The 22,363-nt window shown below is 36.7% G+C and overlaps 1 protein-coding gene and 1 long non-coding RNA gene across 29 annotated transcripts in view; one reads left to right on the forward strand and one right to left on the reverse strand.

Annotated features, from left to right (window-relative positions):
• Positions 1-9,278, forward strand: part of LOC148125261 (uncharacterized) — a 43,547-nt gene extending 34,269 nt beyond the window's left edge. Inside the window, exon 4 of the long non-coding RNA XR_015744279.1 lies at positions 9,065-9,278. This is a non-coding gene — a long non-coding RNA (uncharacterized LOC148125261). The remainder of the gene's footprint in view (positions 1-9,064) is intronic.
• ATP8A2 (ATPase phospholipid transporting 8A2) overlaps positions 1-22,363 on the reverse strand; it is a 346,608-nt gene that overhangs the window by 284,123 nt on the left and 40,122 nt on the right. For all 28 annotated transcript variants that reach the window (XM_087937192.1, XM_026708935.2, XM_026708941.2 and 25 more), the window contains 3 exons: positions 4,736-4,835; positions 3,006-3,104; positions 299-344 (listed from right to left, as the gene is read on the reverse strand). Coding sequence is in view for 16 of the 28 variants with exons in the window: in XM_026708935.2 (XP_026564720.1) it covers positions 299-344; positions 3,006-3,104; positions 4,736-4,835 (245 nt within the window). In the remaining 12 variants the exon portion in view is untranslated. The remainder of the gene's footprint in view (positions 1-298; positions 345-3,005; positions 3,105-4,735; positions 4,836-22,363) is intronic.

Here is a 22,363-nt window from a genome sequence, read left to right on the forward strand (position 1 = left end):
TTAAAACAAATCAAAGTATGATATGAGAAATACTTACATAATTTATAATAAAAGTCACCTAATGAAAATTAGCAGCCCTTAATGTTCACAGTACAAAGGCAAGAGATACAACTCTCAGTGCAAGCTATTCCCATTTATAGAATTGGGAGCTTTCTCCTGATTCTTAAACTTGGGGATCATATTATTCACAGTTAACTATAAACCAAACATTAATAAAACCAGATATAACTATTCCTCTAAGGAGGCTATAACCCTTCCTACCATATAATTTGTATGGGAGAAACATAAAAGGCCTTACCTATTGTTTTCTTTCTGTTCACTGTACTGTCAGCTTTGTGTCTTTTCTGTTGAGAAATAAAAAAGCCAAACATTTAGGTATAGTCAACTGAATGAAACTGGCCAGAAAGATTAAGACAAAACATAAAGGCTTCATTAATGTTTCCAGTACGTGTTAATATTATAGGGAAGCCAGTTTGGTTTGGCCAGTTTGGACTTAAGATGCCAGGCTAAAAGCCAAGAGACTCCCATCTTAGGCATAAAAGCCAGCTGGGGTCAGTCACATCTCTCTCTCTCTCTTTTTAATATTTAAAAAACTTTATTAAACAAATTCTACAATTAAAAAACAATTAAAAACATATTTCCATTCATTGCAGCATACTTGTAGTAGTGTTCACTCACTTTGACATATTCTTAAGTATATAGAATACTACTAAATATTATTATACTTATTTTACATTTGATTTATGTCATATTTTGATATATTTACATAGTTATTTACATATTTATACATAACTATGCATAGTTCTGCCTATTCATACCAAATTATTTCATTACACCATAACCTTTCATTTAATCTCTCTATTTTGTGTCTACCTTGCATCCAATTATACCATAAATTCCAAATTTTGTAGTACTCTGTCTCTTCTCTCTCCTTCATTTCCATTGAATGCCTATCTGTTTCTGCACACTTTTATTTTATTTATTTATTTTGATTTGTCAATCACTTACAAGATAATAGGCATAAGTACCTATTATAGGTACTTATAGTTACATAGTTATGAATACATGAAATGGGTACATATAAGAAAAATAAAAGAAACAATAGGACAGGGACGGTAGGCACGTTGGTGCGCTTATGGACGCCCCCTACAGGCCTCTTAGGAAAGGGGTGAGGTCAATAGTAGACAGTCTAAGGTTAAAGTTTTTGGGGTTTGGGGAAGAAACCACAGAGTCAGGTAGAGTATTCTAAAACTCTAAAACCTTTTTTATTATCAAAATATTGGAGGGAATGCTTTCACTTTTCCAATTCTGGGCAAAGGCTATTCTTGCTGCAGTTATTATATGTAATATAATATATTGGAGTTTCTCATTCAGCCCATCTCACCTCATAGGATTGTTGTTGTGGGGAATATAAAAGGAAGAAGGAGTATCATGTGTGTTAGCCGCTTTGAGTTATTTACAAAAATAATAAAGGCGGATATAAATACATAAATAAGCTTTTCTCTCCTACGCATTAATATGAATCCTTCTACAGGTAGTCCTCAATTTACAACAGTTCATTTAGTGACCGTTCAAAGTAAAAAAAAAGTGATTTATGACCATTCTTCACACTTACAACCGGTGCAGCATCTCCATGGCCCCATGATCCATATTCAGACACTTGGCAACTGACTCATATTTATGAGGGCTGCACTGCCCTGAGGCCATTTGCGACCTTCTGACAAGCAAAATCAATGGGGAAGCCAGACTGACTTCACAATTGTGTTATTAACGTAACAACTGCAGGGATTCATTTAACAACTGTGCCAAGAAAAGTTGAGGAGATGTTTGATTATTTCCCTTTGCTTCCTTTCCCTTCCCTTCCCCTACTTCCCTTTATTCACCTTCCTACTTTGAATCATATCTAGATGATTCCCCAAATTGAGGGAATATATACAGAGAAGAAACTACTCCACTGACATATATCAATATATCAAGAAATTTCATAGAATAGATAACACTGGATTTTTCACCAATGTTGTTTAGGCAGTTCTATGTTCAAGGAATGTACTTAGTATTAAATGTCTGTTTTCCCCCCATTGTTTAATTCTGATTCCTAGCTATTCGCTCATTTAGGTAGTTTATAGACTTACAGAGTTCAGCAGCATTAGGGTTTTTACTCAGATCAATTTTTTAATTTACTTAGTCCCATATTGTCGGCTTTAACTGGTATTATCTCTGTAGTACCTCATATAATAAAGTTTTTCACATCAACTATTATTTTTTGTTTTAGCTACATGATAATGTTGAAGATTACCCTGAGGACTTTTCCCATGAAAAATGCTTGGATATCCTCTCTGTTGGATCATTTTCTGGATCACACAATAGGGCAGGAAATGGTAATCCATAACCTTCCAGATATTTTAGACAGAATCCCAATTCCCATCAATCCAAGCCATTATAATCAACCCTGGTTGACGGGAATGTTATTTCAGTAATATTTGATATTCTGATATACTAAATATGTAATATACTGAATACATTCAGTAATATCTTCACAGCTTTTTGGCTAATCTAGCATTAAAGCAATTAGTACAAGCGATGAACAACTGTCCTTTCATTGCATTTCTGCATAGCATAGCTACTTATGCAATTTCACACATGAAATTCTAGAAAACTTTTCTTTATAGCATATAAACCTTTCCATATATTGTAATATTATCCCTAGGGAGGTTCATCGTAATGTTGAACAGTCACTAAGTGACCAGTGCTAAACTGAGGACTATCTGTAATTATTTTCTAATTATTAAGATAGTAAGTACACTCCTAGTTTATCTTGTTGTATTTTTTAAAATTAAAAATAACTATGTTTAATTTTAATCTTCAGTATCGCATTGTCTCAAAGTGGAGTTACTATTAGAGTGACTTGAGTAATCATGCAAATTAAGTAGCTTTATACATCTGATTGCTTCTTGCTACGTTGCAAAGAGAGAGACATTTCTTCCAAAATCTAAATTTATACTCACATAATCTTCTATGATTTCTTTGATGCCAGCAATTGTTAGAATAAATAGTAATGGCACCAAGGTAGTATATCTTCCAGTTGGGGAAACCTCTGGAATTTGCTGAAAAAGAAATGTATGTATGTAGAAAAGTATTCAAAGAAAGGAGATGGCACTGCTGAAGAAAAGTATATATTACAAAAGAAAAGTAGTTTTTTTCTAATTTCAGATGGGGGAATTTAGAGTGGGCACATGACTGAGGAATTTATTCTTATCTTATTTTTTTTATGTTGCTTCAGCACTCAGAATAAACCTTTATCTTGCTAGAGATCCAAAGATTTATCTTGCCAGAGATCCAAAATCAGAAAAATATGACTTGACAGAATTTATAAAATGTATGGAAATTTATAAAATATTTAGGAAACTACCTGCAGCTGTTCTGAGTAACCCTGTCCATACTAGGAAGTGTCATTAGCCTATAACTGTGATGGCGAACCTATGGCATGCATGCCACAGGTGGCACGCAGAGCCATTTGTGCGGGCTCGCGAGCCCCAGGCAAACTTACCTCACTGTGCATGCGTGCGCCTCCCAGCTAATTTTCGGGCCTTTTTCGGCCTGCCAGAGGCTTGAGGGAAGCCTCTGTAGGCTTTGCACTCTGCCTTCTAGGTGCTGACATGCGAGCACGTGAGCGTAAGCATGCATGCAATTTTTGGCACAGGAGCCCAAAAAGGTTAGCCACCATTGGCCTATAATATTGGAGCCTAACTAAAGTAACTACATTGGATTATGTGTGATCAAAGTTCAAAGCTCTACTCAAACCAATTTTTTTCTTTTTTTTTTCCTGATGTTGTTAAACTGCAGCGCACATCATCCCAGCCCAATCAGATGTGATAAGAATTCTACTCAGTTAACAACCGAGGCCCCAAAAGCAGGAAATACAGACACCAAAAAAGTATTAGTATGTTCAAGATTGACTCCTATTATTTGTTAAATAATGAGAGCTTCCTGATTGGCTGACATTACTGTCAAATGACTGCTGCCTTTTTATTTTCTCTGACCTGTACAATTCTGAGCTTCAGCTGAAATCGTTGAACCTATATTGGAAAATCCAAATTCCAAGTCTGCTTTTGGATATGATTGCGATTTCCAATATTTCTATTTTGCTATTCCCTGCTTTAATACTATCATGTAAAGGTTGAAAGGTTTCCCCTGTTGTAACTAACTCAAGGAGTGATGCTCATTTCTGATTCTCAGCTGACGGAGCCTGTGTGGTCTGAGAGATGCTACTGTCATCATGTGGCCAGCATGAAAATACTTCCCAGCAAAGCACTACCTATTTATCTACTCACACTTGCATACTTTAAAACTGCTAGGTTGGCAGGAGCTGAGGTGAACAATGGGAGGTCACCCCATTGCATGGCACTCGGGTCTCAAACCCGGGCTTTCCAGTTGACAAGCCATTGTGTCTTAACCGCTGAACCATCGTGCCACCCTATTGTGTATAACAATAGGCTAAAAGAATTTATCATTATATTTTCTAGGGTAATGTTCAATTTACCCGTGCTATTAAGTTTCAGCATAAAACGGACAAATGATCTACATACATTTGTTGGACTACACTGAGTTCATCATGCAAACTTATCGTATAGGCTTATGCATTATGAAACTTCATCACTGCTACAAGAGTTGGTGGTCACAGACTGTTCACCTGCCACTGTACAGATACAGTTGTTTTATTTCAATATAGACATACCTGCAGTAAGGCAATGAAGAGGAAGAAAGCATTTGCAGCTTTTCTAATCTGTTCATACAGGAATCGAGGTAGAAATGTCACCACGCTGTATTTAGCTGTGCTGTTTTGAGAAGCAAAATAAGACGTTGCTTTAAAAGGTGGGAGGAGGTGAGAACATTGAGCTAAGTGATTTAGCTGTGAATTGAATCATAGCTAGATAATTAGATGATTGCTTCAAATTAATACAATCACTTTTATTTAATGGTTGCTGTTTCTAGCATCTACATCTGCTGCTTTTACACATTCCCGCCTCAGTTTTTCTGTAACAGTCTTTTCAGGGCTTGCCAAGTCCAAGATCAGGAATTTACAAAACATCTCATTCCAAACCAGGGGTGTCAAACTTGCATCATTATAGCGATGTCACGTGACGTATCACAACTTTCTTTCTCCTTCGCTAAACCGGATGTGGGCGTGGCCAGTGTAAGACGCACCTGACTCCTGGGCTATGAGTTTGACAGCCCTGTTCTAAACCTACTAAATAAACAAACTAGGCCCAGGAAGAAAACAGGACACATTAGATCTAAATTGAAAATCATCACAGCTAAACCAAAGAAACCAAGTAACTTCCTTACTAGACAACCTCAACAATTCTATGACACGCAAAGAAGAGGTTTCATTACTATCACTTTCAAACCCTATAGATATTTACTGTCAGAAAGTCACATGTTCTAACTACATTAACAGTGAAATAGGGGGTCTGCATCCTTGGTTTATTCAGATATTTTCTAATTTAGCTTTTCTAAATCTGTTATCTCAGATTTGGTTTTGTTAGTATTTGTAGTTTAATTAACAATGGATGTTTCAGAAATAAAGATATAGTTCCCATTCTCAAGGAAAATATATTAGAATTCTGCTTTGCTTCCATTATGGATGGATGATTAGAGCAGCAGGCTCTAATATCTGATAGCAAACCACAACAATAAAAAAAGTCCATTGTAAATGTAGCAAGCAAACTTCAGCACAACGGACAGTTCTTTGTGCGATTATATCTTTCTCCTACATATTCTGCATATGAAACAGCAGCTCACATCAAATTCTCCTCTTTGCCACTGCCTGTAGGACCCGAACACTATATGACATTAACTGTTAACCCACTGAAATTTTTTTTGTCCATGATTGGTGCTTCTGAAAATAGAAAATCAGCTGTGATTGCTTCTGCATGTTACCAGATGATCGAAAGAACTGGTTGCACAGCATCCATTATGTTTAGTTACTACTTTGGGAAATCAACTTAAAAAATAACAATTCTCCAATGACATTTTCAGTAAGCATGTTTAATAGAAAGCACAACTTTATTGCAATAAATCCTAGGAACTATAAGTTGGGTCCTGTTTCAAGAGCTGGCATGTTTCACATTTCTCCACTGTAACATTGTCTTAACTATAATTTATATTTTGGTCTTGTTAAAAATGGCTGTTCCTAGTTCTGTTTCTCATTCTCAGAAGTCTGCCTCACGATTGTACTGATTCCAATAACATGCTCAAAACAAGAATAGGAAAAGTAACAGCAAAGTCACAAAAGATTTTTTATTAAGAGTGTAGAATGAAAAATATAGCACATAGCACATCAGAGATAATTTATATATTGTCAATACATATGGGACACCTATATTGTTCAGGAGAAATACTATATTAATTTATATTTTGCAGCATGCATGCACACAAGTCAGTTTTTAGACTTATGGTGTCTACCTGGATAAGTCTCTGCAGTTTTTCTTGGCAAGATTTTTAGAAGTGCTTTGCCACTTTCTTCCTTGGGCTGAGAGAGTAACTGGCCCAAAGTTAACCAGCTGGTTTTGTGCCAAAGTAAAATTAAAACTCATGATCTGCTTTCTAGCCCTCAATCACTACACCAAACTATCTCTATTATGTTTCCCTAATCTTTTATGAGTCATCAAAGACTGTCAGTTTTAAATAGCAATTACAGCAAGACACTGAAAAAAGTATAACCAGCGATACTATATGGCACTGAAACAATTCACACATTTTATTTTAATATTTTTAAAACCTCAAAATTAAGACATTATCAGGATTCACAGAAGCAATCTAAAATGAGATAACTTGTTTGTACTAACAACTCTTTGCAAAAAAACAAACAAACCCTAACACAGAATCTTTGTTTTTCATTTTCCATTCTTTCTTTTGTCATTTTAAATGTGTAATGCACATAAATCTAACCCCTCTGAAGGCTGTGTCTTGCATTATATTGCAAAGAAATAAAGGCTAACTTCCTTTTCCCCCTTGGAGATTTAGGAGACCATATCTTCCAACATTTTGAAGCACAAGGGCAGAAAAGCTACATTTTAAATGAGAAGCATGTTGAAGAATAGCTTGTACCGGCAGATTTTAAGAAATAGGTGAAGTCCATCATGTGCTCTAAAACAGAAAATACACTTCCAATACAGGGACAGAATTATGTTTTTATAACTCAGAATGGAATGTGAATATATAAACTAGAATAGTTAACTGATCAAATGCAGACAATAACATATGAGCACATTAGCAGAAACATAATACATTTTGTTCATACTGCGAGCCTTCCAGACTCAATTGGAGTTGGGCAACATCTAAAATAAATTTAAAAAGTTAAAATCATTCTTACACTACTGTCAAGGTCAGGCTGAGACTACAGTTAGAGCTTGGATTTTGTTGTTGTTTGACTTAAACTCTGGCCTCCAGCAAATGACCAGAATTTCTGCTAAAACAGGGGTGTCAAACTGGATTTCTTTGAGGGCCAGATCAGCATTGTAGTTCTCCTCTGCGAGCTGGCCAGGACTAGGAGATGGAACAGACGTCTCCTGCAGCATTCTGTCAGCCAAAATGACGTGGGGGGGGCACTGCCAGAGGCACTGCAGGGTGGTCCTTTGCTATTTCCAGGCTGGCCCCACAGGCCAGATTTAAGCACCTGAGTTTGACACCCCTATGCTAGCAGGTGGTAGAGCTCCAACAGCACTAGCTCAAAGTGCAATAGGCTGAACATGTTACTCAATCTAGACATAGGGAAAAAAATCTGCCGATGGACTTTAATGGGAGTAACATGACATGATCCACCAAATCAACCCCAATAAGGCACATGTGGACTTCTTTGTAACAGATGCATCGGAAATCAAGTAATAGGGAAAAGTTGTTCAGAACAAATAATTAGAACTTATAATATGCTATAATATTAGAGGGGAAAAGATTTCAAAAAGTAAAAATCATGATAAATGAATAGAATAAAATTTAAAAGCTAGGAAGGAAAAAACCACAAACCATAAATGAAGGTTTTTCTGCTGGCTATTCATCTGAAAATATGTGATGTTAACATGGGTCAAATTAATTCTTCATCATACAGCTCTAATTCAGGAGGGTCAAAAAGCTACTCCCCCGGTTTTAAACAGAGGCATCTACATACAGAATTATACGACCATAATTCGTTCCATAACTTTGGCAATTTCTTTGTCTTCTAATGTTTTGTCTTCAGGAATTCTTGGGTCAGGGGTCGTGTTTGATCACCACCCGAGTATGTGTTCATGACCAAATTCAAAAGTTTTGTGAATTTTTTGGTCGGAACCCAATTTGGTCATAGTCAGAAGCATTCATGACCAGAGGTTCTACTGTATTACAGCCCTCTGGGTAGTTCTATCTATTTGCATTTAAACCTCATTGTCTTCTATGAAGGAACCCTGTTGACACAGTTGCAATGAAATTATAACATGATAGACATACAAGACTGATAATTAAGTCAGGTAAGGGCAAAAAGCTCCTATTCTGATGCCAAGCCAACAACTCAATAAATCTCTTATTGTTTGTCAATTATGGGGACATATGACTTCATTCTTTCAACTGTCACTGTTATTACAACATATTTCCAGGACCAAGTTACCACTTTGCAAACCCAACTTCTTCCAAGATGTACACACCCATTATTCCCAATCATCCAAACTCAACAGCGCAAGACAAAAGGAGCTGTAATCCAACAACAATAAGAGACGCAATGGTGCATAAAGTTAATCTAATTTGGAGGTATCTGAAAATGTGGTTTGCTTATACATTTATTATGGTTATTAATGTTCTTTCTTTTTACTCTGTTTGCACCTGGATTCTAAGGCTTATGTGTGTAAAAACAATTTCTTTCTTTCTTTCTTTCTCAGTTAGACAACTGTAGTAAAAAAAAAAAAAGCAACCAGTTTAACTCTGATGGGAGTGCAACTGATAAAAATAGGAAATTTGGATATGCTGTATTACCAGCAATGAGAATTGTTTTTTCTCATTCGTTCATTTAATTCATATTTCATTCTTTTGTTTTTAGATATCTGCAGTAGCTGTCCAAGACACCATGCCAAGGAGAGTATTGTTTATATCTAATTGTTTTGAAAACACCTTGCACAACCCTTTGGCAGGAAGAATTGTCTTGATAATTCAGCTTGCTGACCTCTAGCATTCTCATAATTTTGCAGTTAACTCCAAGAAAGAAAATTGACAATAAAAATTGGCAAGCAATAAAACATGACAATATTCTGCTCATTTATAAACATGTATTAATTAAACACCTTCACATTAACCTATTTTTGTTGTTAATGCACCATCAGAACAATGTTCCATTTGGAAAAAGCATTAGTACTCAGCAAAACGATGGCCTTCTATGCACACGAATGATTCTTACAATATATATAACATTCTTCATCACACCATCTGGAGACAATGTAATAAAATTAGATCATCTATGTCATATTCTATTAACAAAGTAAAAAAGTGAAAGGAAAAGTGAAGCATAGGGTTTGCTTCTGTGAGTGGTTTCCCATGTCTTAAACAACCTCACCTCAAATTCCATATGGTAATAGCAAACTAAGAATGGAAGCTCAACAGATGGTTGTAACTTTTAGATATTGATCACATTTACAATAAAAAGAATTATCTATGAAGATGTATAATGAATAATACCATTTAAGGACTACAAGTGAGTAAAATACCTTTATATTCAATCTTTAGAAATATATACATTCCAATCTTTACCAAACAGAGAAGAAATATCTAAAATAGACATCTTAATCTGGAATTATGATTGGATACAATAATTCGTTCCAACAGATGCATGCACTTTAAGTTTAAAAGGTATGGACTTCAACTCCCAGAATTCCCCAGCCAGCACAGCTTTTGCCAAGGTTGAAAAACACTGCAGTAGGTTATTTGAAATTAGTGACATTAAAACATTTGATCACAAATAGCCTACAAGGTGGATTCTCAAGGATATAACGCAAAACTTGCCACACGTATCAATTGCTAACACTCCCAAAAATATAGAGCATTGCAGTTGGTCAAATCTTATACCATTTGTAGTCAAGGCCTAAATTTAACTTCCATCTGCATGTTGCACCTGGCCTTTTCTACTGCCTCCCTCCCTCCCTCCAAATCTTTCAGTAATATTTGCAAAACAAAGTTGGATGCAAGCAGGGTGAAATGACATTTTCTTTGAAAGGGAGTAGTACTTTGAAAAGTTAAGATGACTTCACTGTTTATTTCTAAACATAAATCATCTTATCTCAGGCTTTCATATCATGCAGCTATTCTTAACTTGGAACAAAGGTAAAAGTTCCTTGACTCCCTCACCATTCAGCCTTTTTTTCTGGAACTACTTTATATAAATCTTAACACCTCCTTTTCCAGCAATAAATGCAGGAACAGTATCTGGATTAGTTATGGTGCTGGCTCTTGGTTTTAATAAGCTTTTTTCCCCTTTACAATTCTAGAACTCACTGGGATTTTTTCTGGTTCACTTTCTACCATATAGCAATTTTATAATTAATTGCTGACTGCTTTTCTCACCACACCACAAGCTACTTATGAATTCATCAGCCTTGACACCTCCAAAGCAGAAACTCCCATCAGAAAATGAAAGCATGGCCTAGAAAAGGAATAGAATATTTTTTGTGGCAGGGGGATGCACTGAGCAGGAAAATAAGGGTCTGTAGCTAAAAAGGAAATGATATGGTTCCATCATGCATAAGGCAGGCATAGGATGGAAGGAGTCTACATTTGATGGAACATTTGATGTTTTTATTAGGCTTATTTTATAGTTTTCTCTACAGTTCTTTGTAGGGTGAAATCATACCATAGTTATAATCAGGCAGGGCTTTAGGAGCTTCAAAAATAGAAATAACCGAATAACAGAGATTGGAAGGGACCTTGGAGGTCTTCTTGTCCAAGCAGGAAACCCTATACCAGAGGTGGCTAACCTTTTTGGGCTCCTGTGCCAAAAATTGTGTGCATGCTAGTGCTTGCGCGCTCACATGCCAGCACCCAGAAGGCAATGCATGCTGTGCATGCGCATGCAATCCTCCCTGCTGCCCCCTTACCTGCACTGTGCCTCTCAGCTGATTTCCAGCTTGTTTGAGGCCTTTTTCAACCTCCCAGAGTCTTGAGGACAGCTTCTGCAACCTTTGTAGGCCGAAAAATAGGCCCGTTTCATCAGTTTCGGTATTACAGGAAGTAATAGGTGAAATGGGCCTATTTTTTCGGCCTGCAAATGCTGTAGAAGCTGTCCTCAAGCCTCTGGTAGGCCGAAAAAGACCTCAAACAGGCCGAAAATCAGCTGGGAGGCACATGCATGCACAGTGAGGCCAGTTTGCCTGGCTCGCGTGGCGGCACAAATGGCTTTGCATGGCACCTGTGGCACGTGTGCCATAGGTTCGCCATCACGGCCCTATACCATTTCAGACAAATGCTTGTCCAATCTCTTCTTAAAAACCTCCAGAGACGAAGCACTCAGACTGCCATCTTTCTGAAGTCAGTAAAATGAGGACCCAGATTGTTGCAGGCAACATGCTGACTCTGTAAACCACTTGAAGAGTAAAGCACTGTGAAGCGGTATATAAGTCTGAGTGGTATTGCTACCTACAACTTCTTCAGGCAAGTTATTTCACTGTGGAGTAGAACTGCAAGTCATTCCCAGTTGGGCTCAAGGCCACTGTATTTCCAGGACTCTGGTTCCCTACTTTTGCATTACATAGCTATAGAGGCAACGCCATAGAAAGAATTAAATAAGCCTAGACAGGGAAGTTGGTATATGCTGGAGGAAGATACTATGGCATCTTAATTTGAATTTAAAATGGCATTTGCAAAAATCACCATGAATCACCATGATTTTCTTACTCCTTCAGCTACAAGTTAATCAACAACAATTTCTTTCCATTCTTGCCATTCAATAGAAGATTATGGAAAGAGAGACAATCAAAATATTTTTGCCGTATTTTCAGCAGTGATTCATTTATAACATAATATATGTCCTACCCAGCACCAGTTTGTTTAAGGTATCAGTCTAGAAACCATAAGTTCTAGGAAACCATTAGTACCTTAGGTACAAAGCCCAAGGAACTAGGGTGATCTTGGGCAGTCACTTTCTCTCAGTCCTGGGAAGCAGGCAATGACATACCACATCCAAAAAAAGTTTGCCAAGAAAACCGCAGGGACTTTCCAGAAAGCTGCTAGAAGTCAAAACTGTCTTGAAGGAACATGCACACACACAATCACACACACACAATCACACACACACACACACACACACATCTGAGGTATAATATATTACTGTAATAGATTTCCAAAGGCTATCCATGGCTCATTGTACGATATATTCTCAGAACTTCTGACATATCTGTATTGCTAGTCTATACCTTACAGTCAATAAACGAAAACTAATTCAAATTGCTTTCACGCAGTAGCTATTAGAATAGAGGAAAATTAAAGTACACATATCTGGTGTGAAAATTTTAGGCAACCTCTAGAGCAGGGGTGTCAAATTTGCGGGCTGCGGGCCGGATGCATCACGTGCTGGCCCCACCCCCTCCTGGTTTAGCAAAGGGGGGAAAAAGTCCCAATACTTCACATGACGATGACGTGATGATGCGAGTTTGATACCCCTGGTCTAGAGGAACTAGAGTTCCCATTAGCCTTATCATTTAATCGTCACGCATACTTGGAAAATATCTAGCTTTCAAATCTTGGGGTGACTTCCTTGCACCACTGCAACCTGTCACAAACAAACAATATGCTTTGAGCACAATGAACCTTATTCCAACCAGATAGCTCTTTATTAATATCAGTCATGATGATTACAGATAAGAAAAAATATCTTCAGTCTGCAATACTTTTGTGGGGCAGTTCACCCCTAATTGCATTTCTGTAAATATTTTTTATTAGAAACGGATTCCTAATGTGCTGTCAACATGTATGAGTGAATATGCCACAGAGCAGGGATTGGAGAAGAGGGAACAGGTGCTGGAAAGTTTGCTCGGTAGCTAGGAAACAGGTTTCTATTGTCTTTCTCCCTTCCCGTCAACTGCAACTTCTACTAGGAGCAGTTAGTGTTTTGATATTCTGCTACTCATCTGGCAATATAGCTGTTTGGATTTAATTTGTCACATATTTCTGGATCAACTTTGTCAAGCAAACCTTATTTGCCATTGACTGTTTATGTCTCTTTAATCATATAAAAGTGCTGTGCAACACAATGATACTTTGGTAGTTTTTAGTGTGTCTCCAGAAAGAAGCACACATTCCTTGCATTTATTAAAATACTATATCACAGAAAACAAAGGCAACCCACCCCCTCAATCCTGTCAGTTGAACAATGTATGGTAATGTAAGAACAGCCCTGAGGGCACATTTTAGGATTCAACCAAATTGTTATTATGAGACAAATAGCCAGAGGAACCTAGCAATTTTCTCTAGAAAACTCATTTTTAACACTTTTTGTTCTGATTACAAAACAAAGCTCTGAATTTCAACTCCCACCATTAGTATTTTTCCCCAAAAGGAACATTGAAAATAAGCAAAATGACTTAAGACTTTATCTGTTCATCAGTAGAATAGCTCTCCAAAACTGGAATATAATGGCACAAAATTTGGTGCGGAAGACAACAAAAGCACCAATCTCTGTCTTCCTGATCACATGGCCCAGAGAGAGTACAAGAGGCTTCCTCTCGCCATTTGAAATCCTCCCTCGCATGTGACCTAGAAGGACATTATGAAGGGCCTGTGAAATGAGGTGGGGGAGAAGAGTAAATTTTGCAAGACACGGAGATAAAGAAGAATACTACATTCTCATATATTTCATGGAAAGGGGAAAAAGATGGATTTTTTTTTAAAAAAACTGCCATCTCTACATTCTAAGAACATATTTTAGTAAAGAGGGCAAGTGCACTGAACAGTATACAAAGCAATTTTGTGAAAAATCAATCGCTGAATTTCAATTTAAGAATGTTAATCTAAGACAATAAATAGCATGGTTCTGTAATGGAATAAAAAAACCTAAGCAATAAAAATGTCTTTTTAAAACTATTTTCCTATGCTTAACTTAATTACTTCTATCCAAGGGCAATGCTTGAAAAGCTTTTTTTTTAAAAAAACTTTGGCATGCAGTGATAAAAATTTAAAAATCCTTCATAGGAAACTATATGAAAATTGACATCTATTTTTCCACTGAAAAAAAGCTGTAAGCAACAAAGTAATGACTTCAGGGTTCAGCAATATTATTGGATAAAGACTGAAGATGAACCAAAAGATATCTAAGACATTTATTTTTCTTTCAAACTCAACAGAGCAAATGTAAGAAAATTACTGGATTCACACACGGTATTACACAACAATAATAGTTTGACTTAGTATGTGTGAATCATCACTGCTTTTCTAAACTTTTGGCTTATAGGTGCGTCAGGCCGTGGTTTGTTTGTTAAACCATAGTCAAAACTAAAATGTTCAGTTTAACTAATGCCAGTTTGCAAATAATTTAACAGAGTCAAGATTGGTGGTCTTTGGTGCTCTCTGAGCTTGCTTGTTTTCTTGCAGACGTTTTATTACCTCCACTAGGTAACATCATCAGTGCTAGTAAGGAGTGCTGTTTCCTGTCAGTTTATATTCTGGTGCCTTGTCTGTCTGTGTGGAGTCAAGATTATTTCCCTTAGTTTGAGAAGCAAAGTGACATAGAAATTACATTATCACACTAGAATTATGGAGACTCCCCAGGAGTGAGATTCAACCGGTGTAACAACTTTGTGTGCACAGTGTTTTCAACTCACCTTCTGCTGCAAGCCTGTGTAAAAAAAAAGCTGATGTGCTGCAATTTGCTGTGCTGCGTGCAACAACTGAGCTGGAAAACCCGGATATAAAGCACAGATTAACAGCCAGAGCAGGTGGGTAGGCCCAACAGCTGGTCGTCAGAGCGAACCAGTTCGCTCCCAGTTGATCTTCAGAGCTACTGGTTCACCCGAACCCAGCCAAACCAGTGGAATTCAGCTAGAATTAAGCCAAGCAGGTAAGTGCCTCAAATGGCCAAAGCACAGAGAATTATTCCTCTCTGCTGAATGATCAGAACTAGTGTTCTGGCTTGGTCTCTCCATATTAGCAGGGTAACTGGTTTATTTTATTGTCATTGCACCTTGTATGACAAAATCAAACACCATCTTCAGTGCACATCATGACCATGAAAATAAACACAAACACACATCCTTCACAATCCATACATTGAACCCCAAACCCGCAACACTGCACTGTACTATACAGCAGAATTCAAAAGAGCTACTGCCCTGGGGTAGAAGCTGTTTTTCAGCATATTTGTCCTTGTTTTTATTATTCTGTACCAGATAGTAATAGTTCAAAAAAAGGGTGCCCAGGATGAGATGGATCTTTGAGAATATTTTGAACATTTTTAAGGCAGCGGGAGGTATAAAGCTCTTCCAAAGAGAGGAGAGGGCAACCCATGATCTTCTGGGAAATGACATTAACCCTCTGGAGTGCTTTCCTATCTGCCACTGTGCAATTGGCAAACCATAAAGAGGTGCAATATGTTAAAATGCTCTCTATGGTACAGCGGTAGAAGATCACCAGCAGTTTCTCATTCAGTTGTTGTTTCCTGAGAAGTCTCAGGTAGTATAATCTCTGCTGGACCCTTTTGACCAGGGCTGCAATGTGGGCACCCAGGTCAGGGTGCTTCATATGAGGAAGTGAATATTATTTCATGACCTGTAGGAAAATAAGATGCTACCAGCTGTCAAATTAAATGTCTATGGAGATTCACAATCATCTAGATCATGGTTATACCAAAAAGTATTTTTCAAAAGGAAACTCAATTTTCTTGGGTTTTTTTTTTCTTGAAAACATTTTGCTTCTCATCCAGAAAATGAAAGTCAGAACTGAAGAAGCTTTTTGGATGAGAAGCAAAATGTTTTCAAGCAAAAAAAAAAGCAAAAGAAAAAAAGAAACCCAAGGAAGTCGAGTTTCCATTTGCATTTTGAAAAGCACCTTTGGGACTGTCAAAGTTAGTTTGTGTACATGGACTTTGGGAAGAAAGACTCTTATTATAGGTCAGTGTTAAAATATCCTAAATAAAATTCTGATCACGTTCTCAGGAAGCAATAATCCTTGGACCAACCTTTGGTTCCACCTTCTGTTTGTGGGCTTCTCATAAGCCTTTTCCTGATTTTGAAACTGTATAAAATTCCAGCATATAAACACAGAAATGTTTTTAGTTATTTCTTACATTTCTATCCCACTTTTCAAAAAAATGAACTCAAAAGCAGAACGTAACAACCCCTAATTATTATCCATCTCAAAGCAGTGAAAAATGCCTGGGTCAAAGTTATCTACTAGCTCTACAGCCAAGCGGGGACTTCAATCTGGGTCTTCCCGATAGCAGTGCAACCCTTGAACAGATAGTTCTTGACTTATGACCATTCGAAGTTATAACCGTGCTGAACACTGCTGCTTATAACTGGTCCTTGGGGTTCCGGCAGTCTCAGCACCCCTGTGGTCATGTGATTACAATCTTTTTTTTAAAAAAAAAACAAATTTTATTAGTTTTTAAAGACAAACAAAACATAAAACATAAGAACATAAAACCTCTTTTCTGAAAGTTATTTGTAAATTTTAACAAAACAAATAAAACATTTTATATACCATTGACACATTTCCTTATAAACACATACATATCCTTTCAAATTTCTCATTATTTCTCCCTTTACTTTTATTCAATTATATTTCTTTTCTATATTTATCTATTTTATATGTTTTTATTCATTATACTTATTTTTTCTTCTGACTTGCTTTATTCTCTTCTATCTTTTATTCTCAATTATCCTCTTCTAACATTCCTCCAAGGTTTTATTAACTCAATCAAACATAAGCACACAAAAACACAAAACATGGAAACATAAAAAACATCTTTTCTGAAAGTTGCTTGGTCCTGGGTTACAACTCTTCGTACAGACACAAATTCAAATTCATATTCATTTTGTATACCATTCCATATCTTATTACCATTTTCAATTGATTACAATCTTAATGCTTAGCAACCGATTTTCACTTGCAATCACATAATCACCATTTGCAACCTTTGCTAAATATGCACTTTCCTAATTTTCCCAGCACTAAAGGAGGAAGCAAGGATTTTTAATCTTTTAATTTTTTTTATCATTTTCAAGATCATCTTTCCTTCATTTTCAGAACTCCATTTTAATTCTCTTAACAATGCTTCGTAAACACATCTTTTTAGAAGAACAGTATGTTGACACTCCAGTGAGATTTTGAGGGATACAAAAGGACCCTGATATATCTACACTTTGAGACATACTGGCTTCTGAGAATTGAAGGCCATTGGGTGTAAGCATGGCAAGAGGACAAAAATGACAAAACAGGCACAGATTTCACCACTTATTTTATGATGTCATATGAATGTGCAAAAAGAACTGAGCTTACATCACAATACATCCCACAGGGTGGGATACAAAACAAAAACAGTCACAGAAAACAGGTGAAGCCCCTTTTTATTCCTTCACTTTGCTTCCAAGCTCCAAATATTCTTCATGGAAGACAAAAAACTCCCACACAGTTACAAGAAGAAGGAAAAAGGCAACACAAACTAGGCAAGATAAGGGCTGGAGGGCGTCCACAGATAACACAAACTAGGAAGGATGCCAAACTCAGAGAGGAACCATAAACTAGAGATATTTCCACACTTTGCTTCCATCATTCGCCCGTACGCATGTCTGTCCTCTTATCCAGTTGTCACAGCTGCAGCCCATGAAGAGGATCAAGGACCTCTCCTCCTCAATAGACCACATCTTTCCCTCATCCTCTCCTCCCTGCATGCCCTAGGATGGATAGGGGATGGACTTGGGTCCTCCTCTGACTGCTCAGCCGGTCTCTGCCCTTCCCCAGCCTCCTCCACAACCTCTGGAGCCACAATTCCACTCCCTTTTGGCTGTTCCTCCTCTCCCTCAGAGTCAGTCTCCTCCAGGGGCATGACAACTTGTTTCCTCATTTGAATGAAACTATCAGATTTTGCAAATGCCTTTGCCATGGGCAAGGATTAACAGTGCTAAGACACTGGATGAGTTCTCCAGCCAGTAATTATGAGAGCACAAAAAGCTTTTGGCCAGGAACTTACAATGAATTTAAAATATAAGCTGAAATTTAATGTAGCTTATAATTCAAATAAATTAGCAAGGCACCTAAGACTGGAGCCAAAAATCAAAAGTAGAAAAAAACTAAGGCTACGTACCACAGTGCAAACACTTGTGCAAAATTCCACAGAATGATGCAACAGCAATTGTGAACTTTCTGTTTCTACCAATGGTTACACAGACAAGTAGACAAATGTACTGGATTTAGTTTCACATTTCTCATGCAACGTTCATACTGAAGATTCCATCAATAAACCAATGACTTGATTCATTACTTCACTAAACAATGGCATAAATCTTGCAAGCTTAGCCTGCAAATAATGAGTTTGTTCCTTAGCTCGACAAGTAAACATTACTGCTTTCTTTCAAATCAAAAGTTAAAAAGTTAAAAATAATAAATCTGCAAATGGGTAAAGCCAGCCAGGTTCTTTTCCATATGAAAAAGCATTAGTTCCAATAACTGGAATCACCACTGATGCTATTATGATTATTAAAAACAATGCATAAAATGCAAATTCAGTTTTTTGACTGTTAAATACCTTAAAAAGCCAGATGCGTTGAAGTTAAAACTCTCAAAAATCCTAGCCACTAAAGCCAAATTTTCTCCCAAACAAAAAGTACACTCCTTGATTATTATTTTTTGTTTCTGCATAATAAGATTAATCACTTTGTTCCACTAATCCCTGTTTCACATGCCACATAAGAAAACTAGTTTTGTAACATCACGGGGTGCCCTGCATTCCAATAAAATACTTTGGACTTATCAGATGTATGTGGTTTTGTTCAGCTTCCAATAGCATTGAAGTAGCAGAGTTACATGTAAGTACTACCAGTGGTTTCAATTCAGAAGACTCCTGCCCGCTTGTCCTTGTATATTCTTTTATACTAGCACAAAAACAGTGAGCTATTTAGAGAGAATTGATGGTGCAAAGGTGTTTTCTTCCCCCAACGAAGCTGACATTTACAAGTAAGTGATGGTCTCCACTAGGCAATATCCTGACCACAAAGCTCCAAGCCTACCAAAGGAAAGCCACTTGAGTGGGGATGACTAGGCATGGCTGCCATTGACCTGTCCCATCCATGGTCAAAAATAACAACATGTCAGGCTCCAAGTTATAAATCCATTGCAAGCAAGACATTCGAGTTCCTTTTTTTTTGTAAAAAGTTTTTTATTTTTTAAATTTCATACATCTTTTCACGTGAGCAACATGTTTCCAGATTATAACACTTGTACATAGTCATATTTTCATTTCCATTAATCTTATATAATATTAACTCATATTATTATCCATTTCATTCATCTTTAAATAAATTTGCAGTTCATACTTCAGTTCATTAATTCAATATCAATATCATTTCATCCATACATAAGTTTTCAATTCTTTATCCCCTATTATTTCCATTTTCAGCTTACCACCTATTTTATTTTACATTACACATTATTGTCCTTAATTTTCTATAAGCAGATATATAATAAACAATCTAAAAAGAGTAAAAATATAGTAAAACCAATATATTTAAGATCCACATGGTATTTTCCATTTCCCAACTTTAATCATAATAAAATATTCTTGTTGAACAATTCTAATATCCATTAAATAATCAACGGTATATATAGTCAATTGCATATATCCCCTCTGGTAAATCACTAAAATAACTTCTTAATATCTCTCATTTTATCTACACTTTACTTATAATCATTGATAATCATACTTTTTAATTCATTTCCATTCCCTTGTTTTAATCCTCGAAGAAGGAAAAAGGTTCATAACAACACGTTTTATATACAGTTCATATTCATATATATGTATATGTAATTATACATTCCTAAGGTATTTTGAAACAAATTTTAAACTAAGTACCGGCATATATTCCATGTGGTATCCCCCTTATAGAATCCCTTAACCCTTATCTCTGAATTTTTCAGCTTTATTATTTTTTTAAATTTTAGCCAACTTTCCCTTTCCTAAATTTCCCTGATCTTCCTTCTTTCCTTCTAACATTTTGCCCATCTTCTCCCCCCCTCTTTCCTGTTCTCTTTTTTGAAGTTTCTTTTTGTATATTTTTTTTTCTTTTGTTTAATCCTGGGAGCGTTTTCTCTTTTGTTTATTGACTCTGTCATCAATGTCATAGTTTTAATTCCTTAGTGTCTTTTGGCAGTGTCTCTTGTTCTCCATGTCTATCTGAGCCTCTTTCTTCTTCCTTTAACTCTGCCTCACTGGAATTTCTTTGTTCTTCTGCCATCACCATTATTTTCTTTTCCAATATTTCCAATAATTCCCTTCTTTCTCTCAGCATTCCTCTTACAGTTTGAAATTCCAACTTAAAGTCTTTGCTTATTTCTTCCATTTTTTATAATCACTTGAGTTATTAATATTCAAAGTTTTTTATTGCAATCCTTGCCAAAAATTTCCTTTTATCTTTTTTCTCTTGTTATCCTTCTGTCTCTTTCACAATCAACACCCAACAATCCCAGGGAATTGCATTTGTATATCCTCTTAGTTGAGTTTCTCCCTCTTTTTTAAAAATTTCCGGGGTTCGTATTATTTTATTTATCTTTTGTTTCATAACAGTTATGAGTCCAATAAATTTCCGTAAGTTTTTGCAGGAAAAAAAATCTTTGACCATGTATCACTTTCCACTTTTCAAAATTCTTTTCTTTTCTCTTTTAATTATGTTAAACATTAATTTCCAACCATTTCCAAGATTAATTTTCTTAATAAGAACCAATTCCAGGCAAGTCCAGCATTTTATCCAGCATTTTAATTAATGCCAATTTATATTATTCAAAATATAGTCTCTAATTTTGTTGTAACTTTTTATACTCCAATTTTGTTTACCTTGTATTTTCCTCTTATTTTCTGTTCGCCGCTGTGATACTCTTACACAAGGGCACTTTCTTTCTACGTCTTGGGGTTAAGAAAAAATTCAATTCTTTTATCTGGTTACACGTTGCTCACCACTTCACCGCTCCAGTGCAAAACCTAGGGTCCTGGCAGCTTTCCGTCTTCAGGGTAGTCATTTTGACTGCCGTTTCTCCCTGTCTTCCAGGGGAATAATACCTAGCTAGAGAGGGGAGATACAGCTCCCCTCGACCCAGCTGGTGGTCTCCCCATCTTCCCCTACCCCTCCAAGGTGGGTCAGGTGACTCCGGTCCCATGGGGACCCTTCCAACAAGGGAAACACGGATCAAAGCTGCACATGATCGCAGTCTCTGATCCATCGTCAACGGAAACGCCACCGGAAGTCGACATTCGAGTTCCTTAAAGATTATTTTTATTAGAAATATCATATTGGCACATAATTGGCGAAAACCGGCTCTGAAACTCCCGCGGTTTTCACCTCATTAAAAGTGAAAGTTTTTCTACTTTCTCAAAACAATCAGGCACATGTTCCAATCATCATGTCGTGCGACAACTGGATGGCATCACTTCACCTTCTTCCGACCAGGTGTGAGACTGTCCTTGGTTCCCAAGAGAAAGTATTTTGTTTAGGCTACAAAAATCCCTCTATTTCAGATCCCCTCCCTGATCCTCAGCTCCAGTATGGCAACACTGAAGCAGACAAAAATGGCTTTGGACAGGATAGCTTCAGAGTCAACAAAACATATACAATGAAAGCATTCTGCATGGAAATCCAGAAAGCCCAAGGTAACAATAAGGATAAGAAAACATCCAAACAAAAGGGTAAACAAAATGGCATCTTAGCTGAGCTTACAACCTGCTTATAAGGAGAATTTCTCCAGGTGGTAGGAAGCACACATGAAACAAGATATATTCAAAACATTTTCAAATCATTAAACATATATACTAAAGGGACGTTGGTAATGCAACAGTTCAAATAGAATTTCTAAATCAAAAAGTTCTATACATCATTTTTGCTAGATGGATAATGAAACATAAGTTTCTTGCTGAATTAATTTATCTATTTATTGTTAGCATAATGAATAAGACTCACTAAATATGTGTGTCTTCTCCAACTTTTTGTTTCCATTGTGGCCAATCAGATGCCTATGGAAAATAGGGTGGAAAAGAATGAATTGGTTCAACTTCCCCTTTTGCCTGTCCAGAGTGCTACTCAGGGTTGAGGCCAAATTGCCAAAATGGTTGAAATTTACTTATCACTACTTAGCAGAGTAGCCTATGAATACTTCAAAA

Source organism: Pseudonaja textilis, chromosome 7, assembly GCF_049901715.1.
Source record: "Pseudonaja textilis isolate UNSWEBS1 chromosome 7, rPseTex1.2, whole genome shotgun sequence".
Taxonomy (NCBI): domain Eukaryota; kingdom Metazoa; phylum Chordata; class Lepidosauria; order Squamata; family Elapidae; genus Pseudonaja; species Pseudonaja textilis.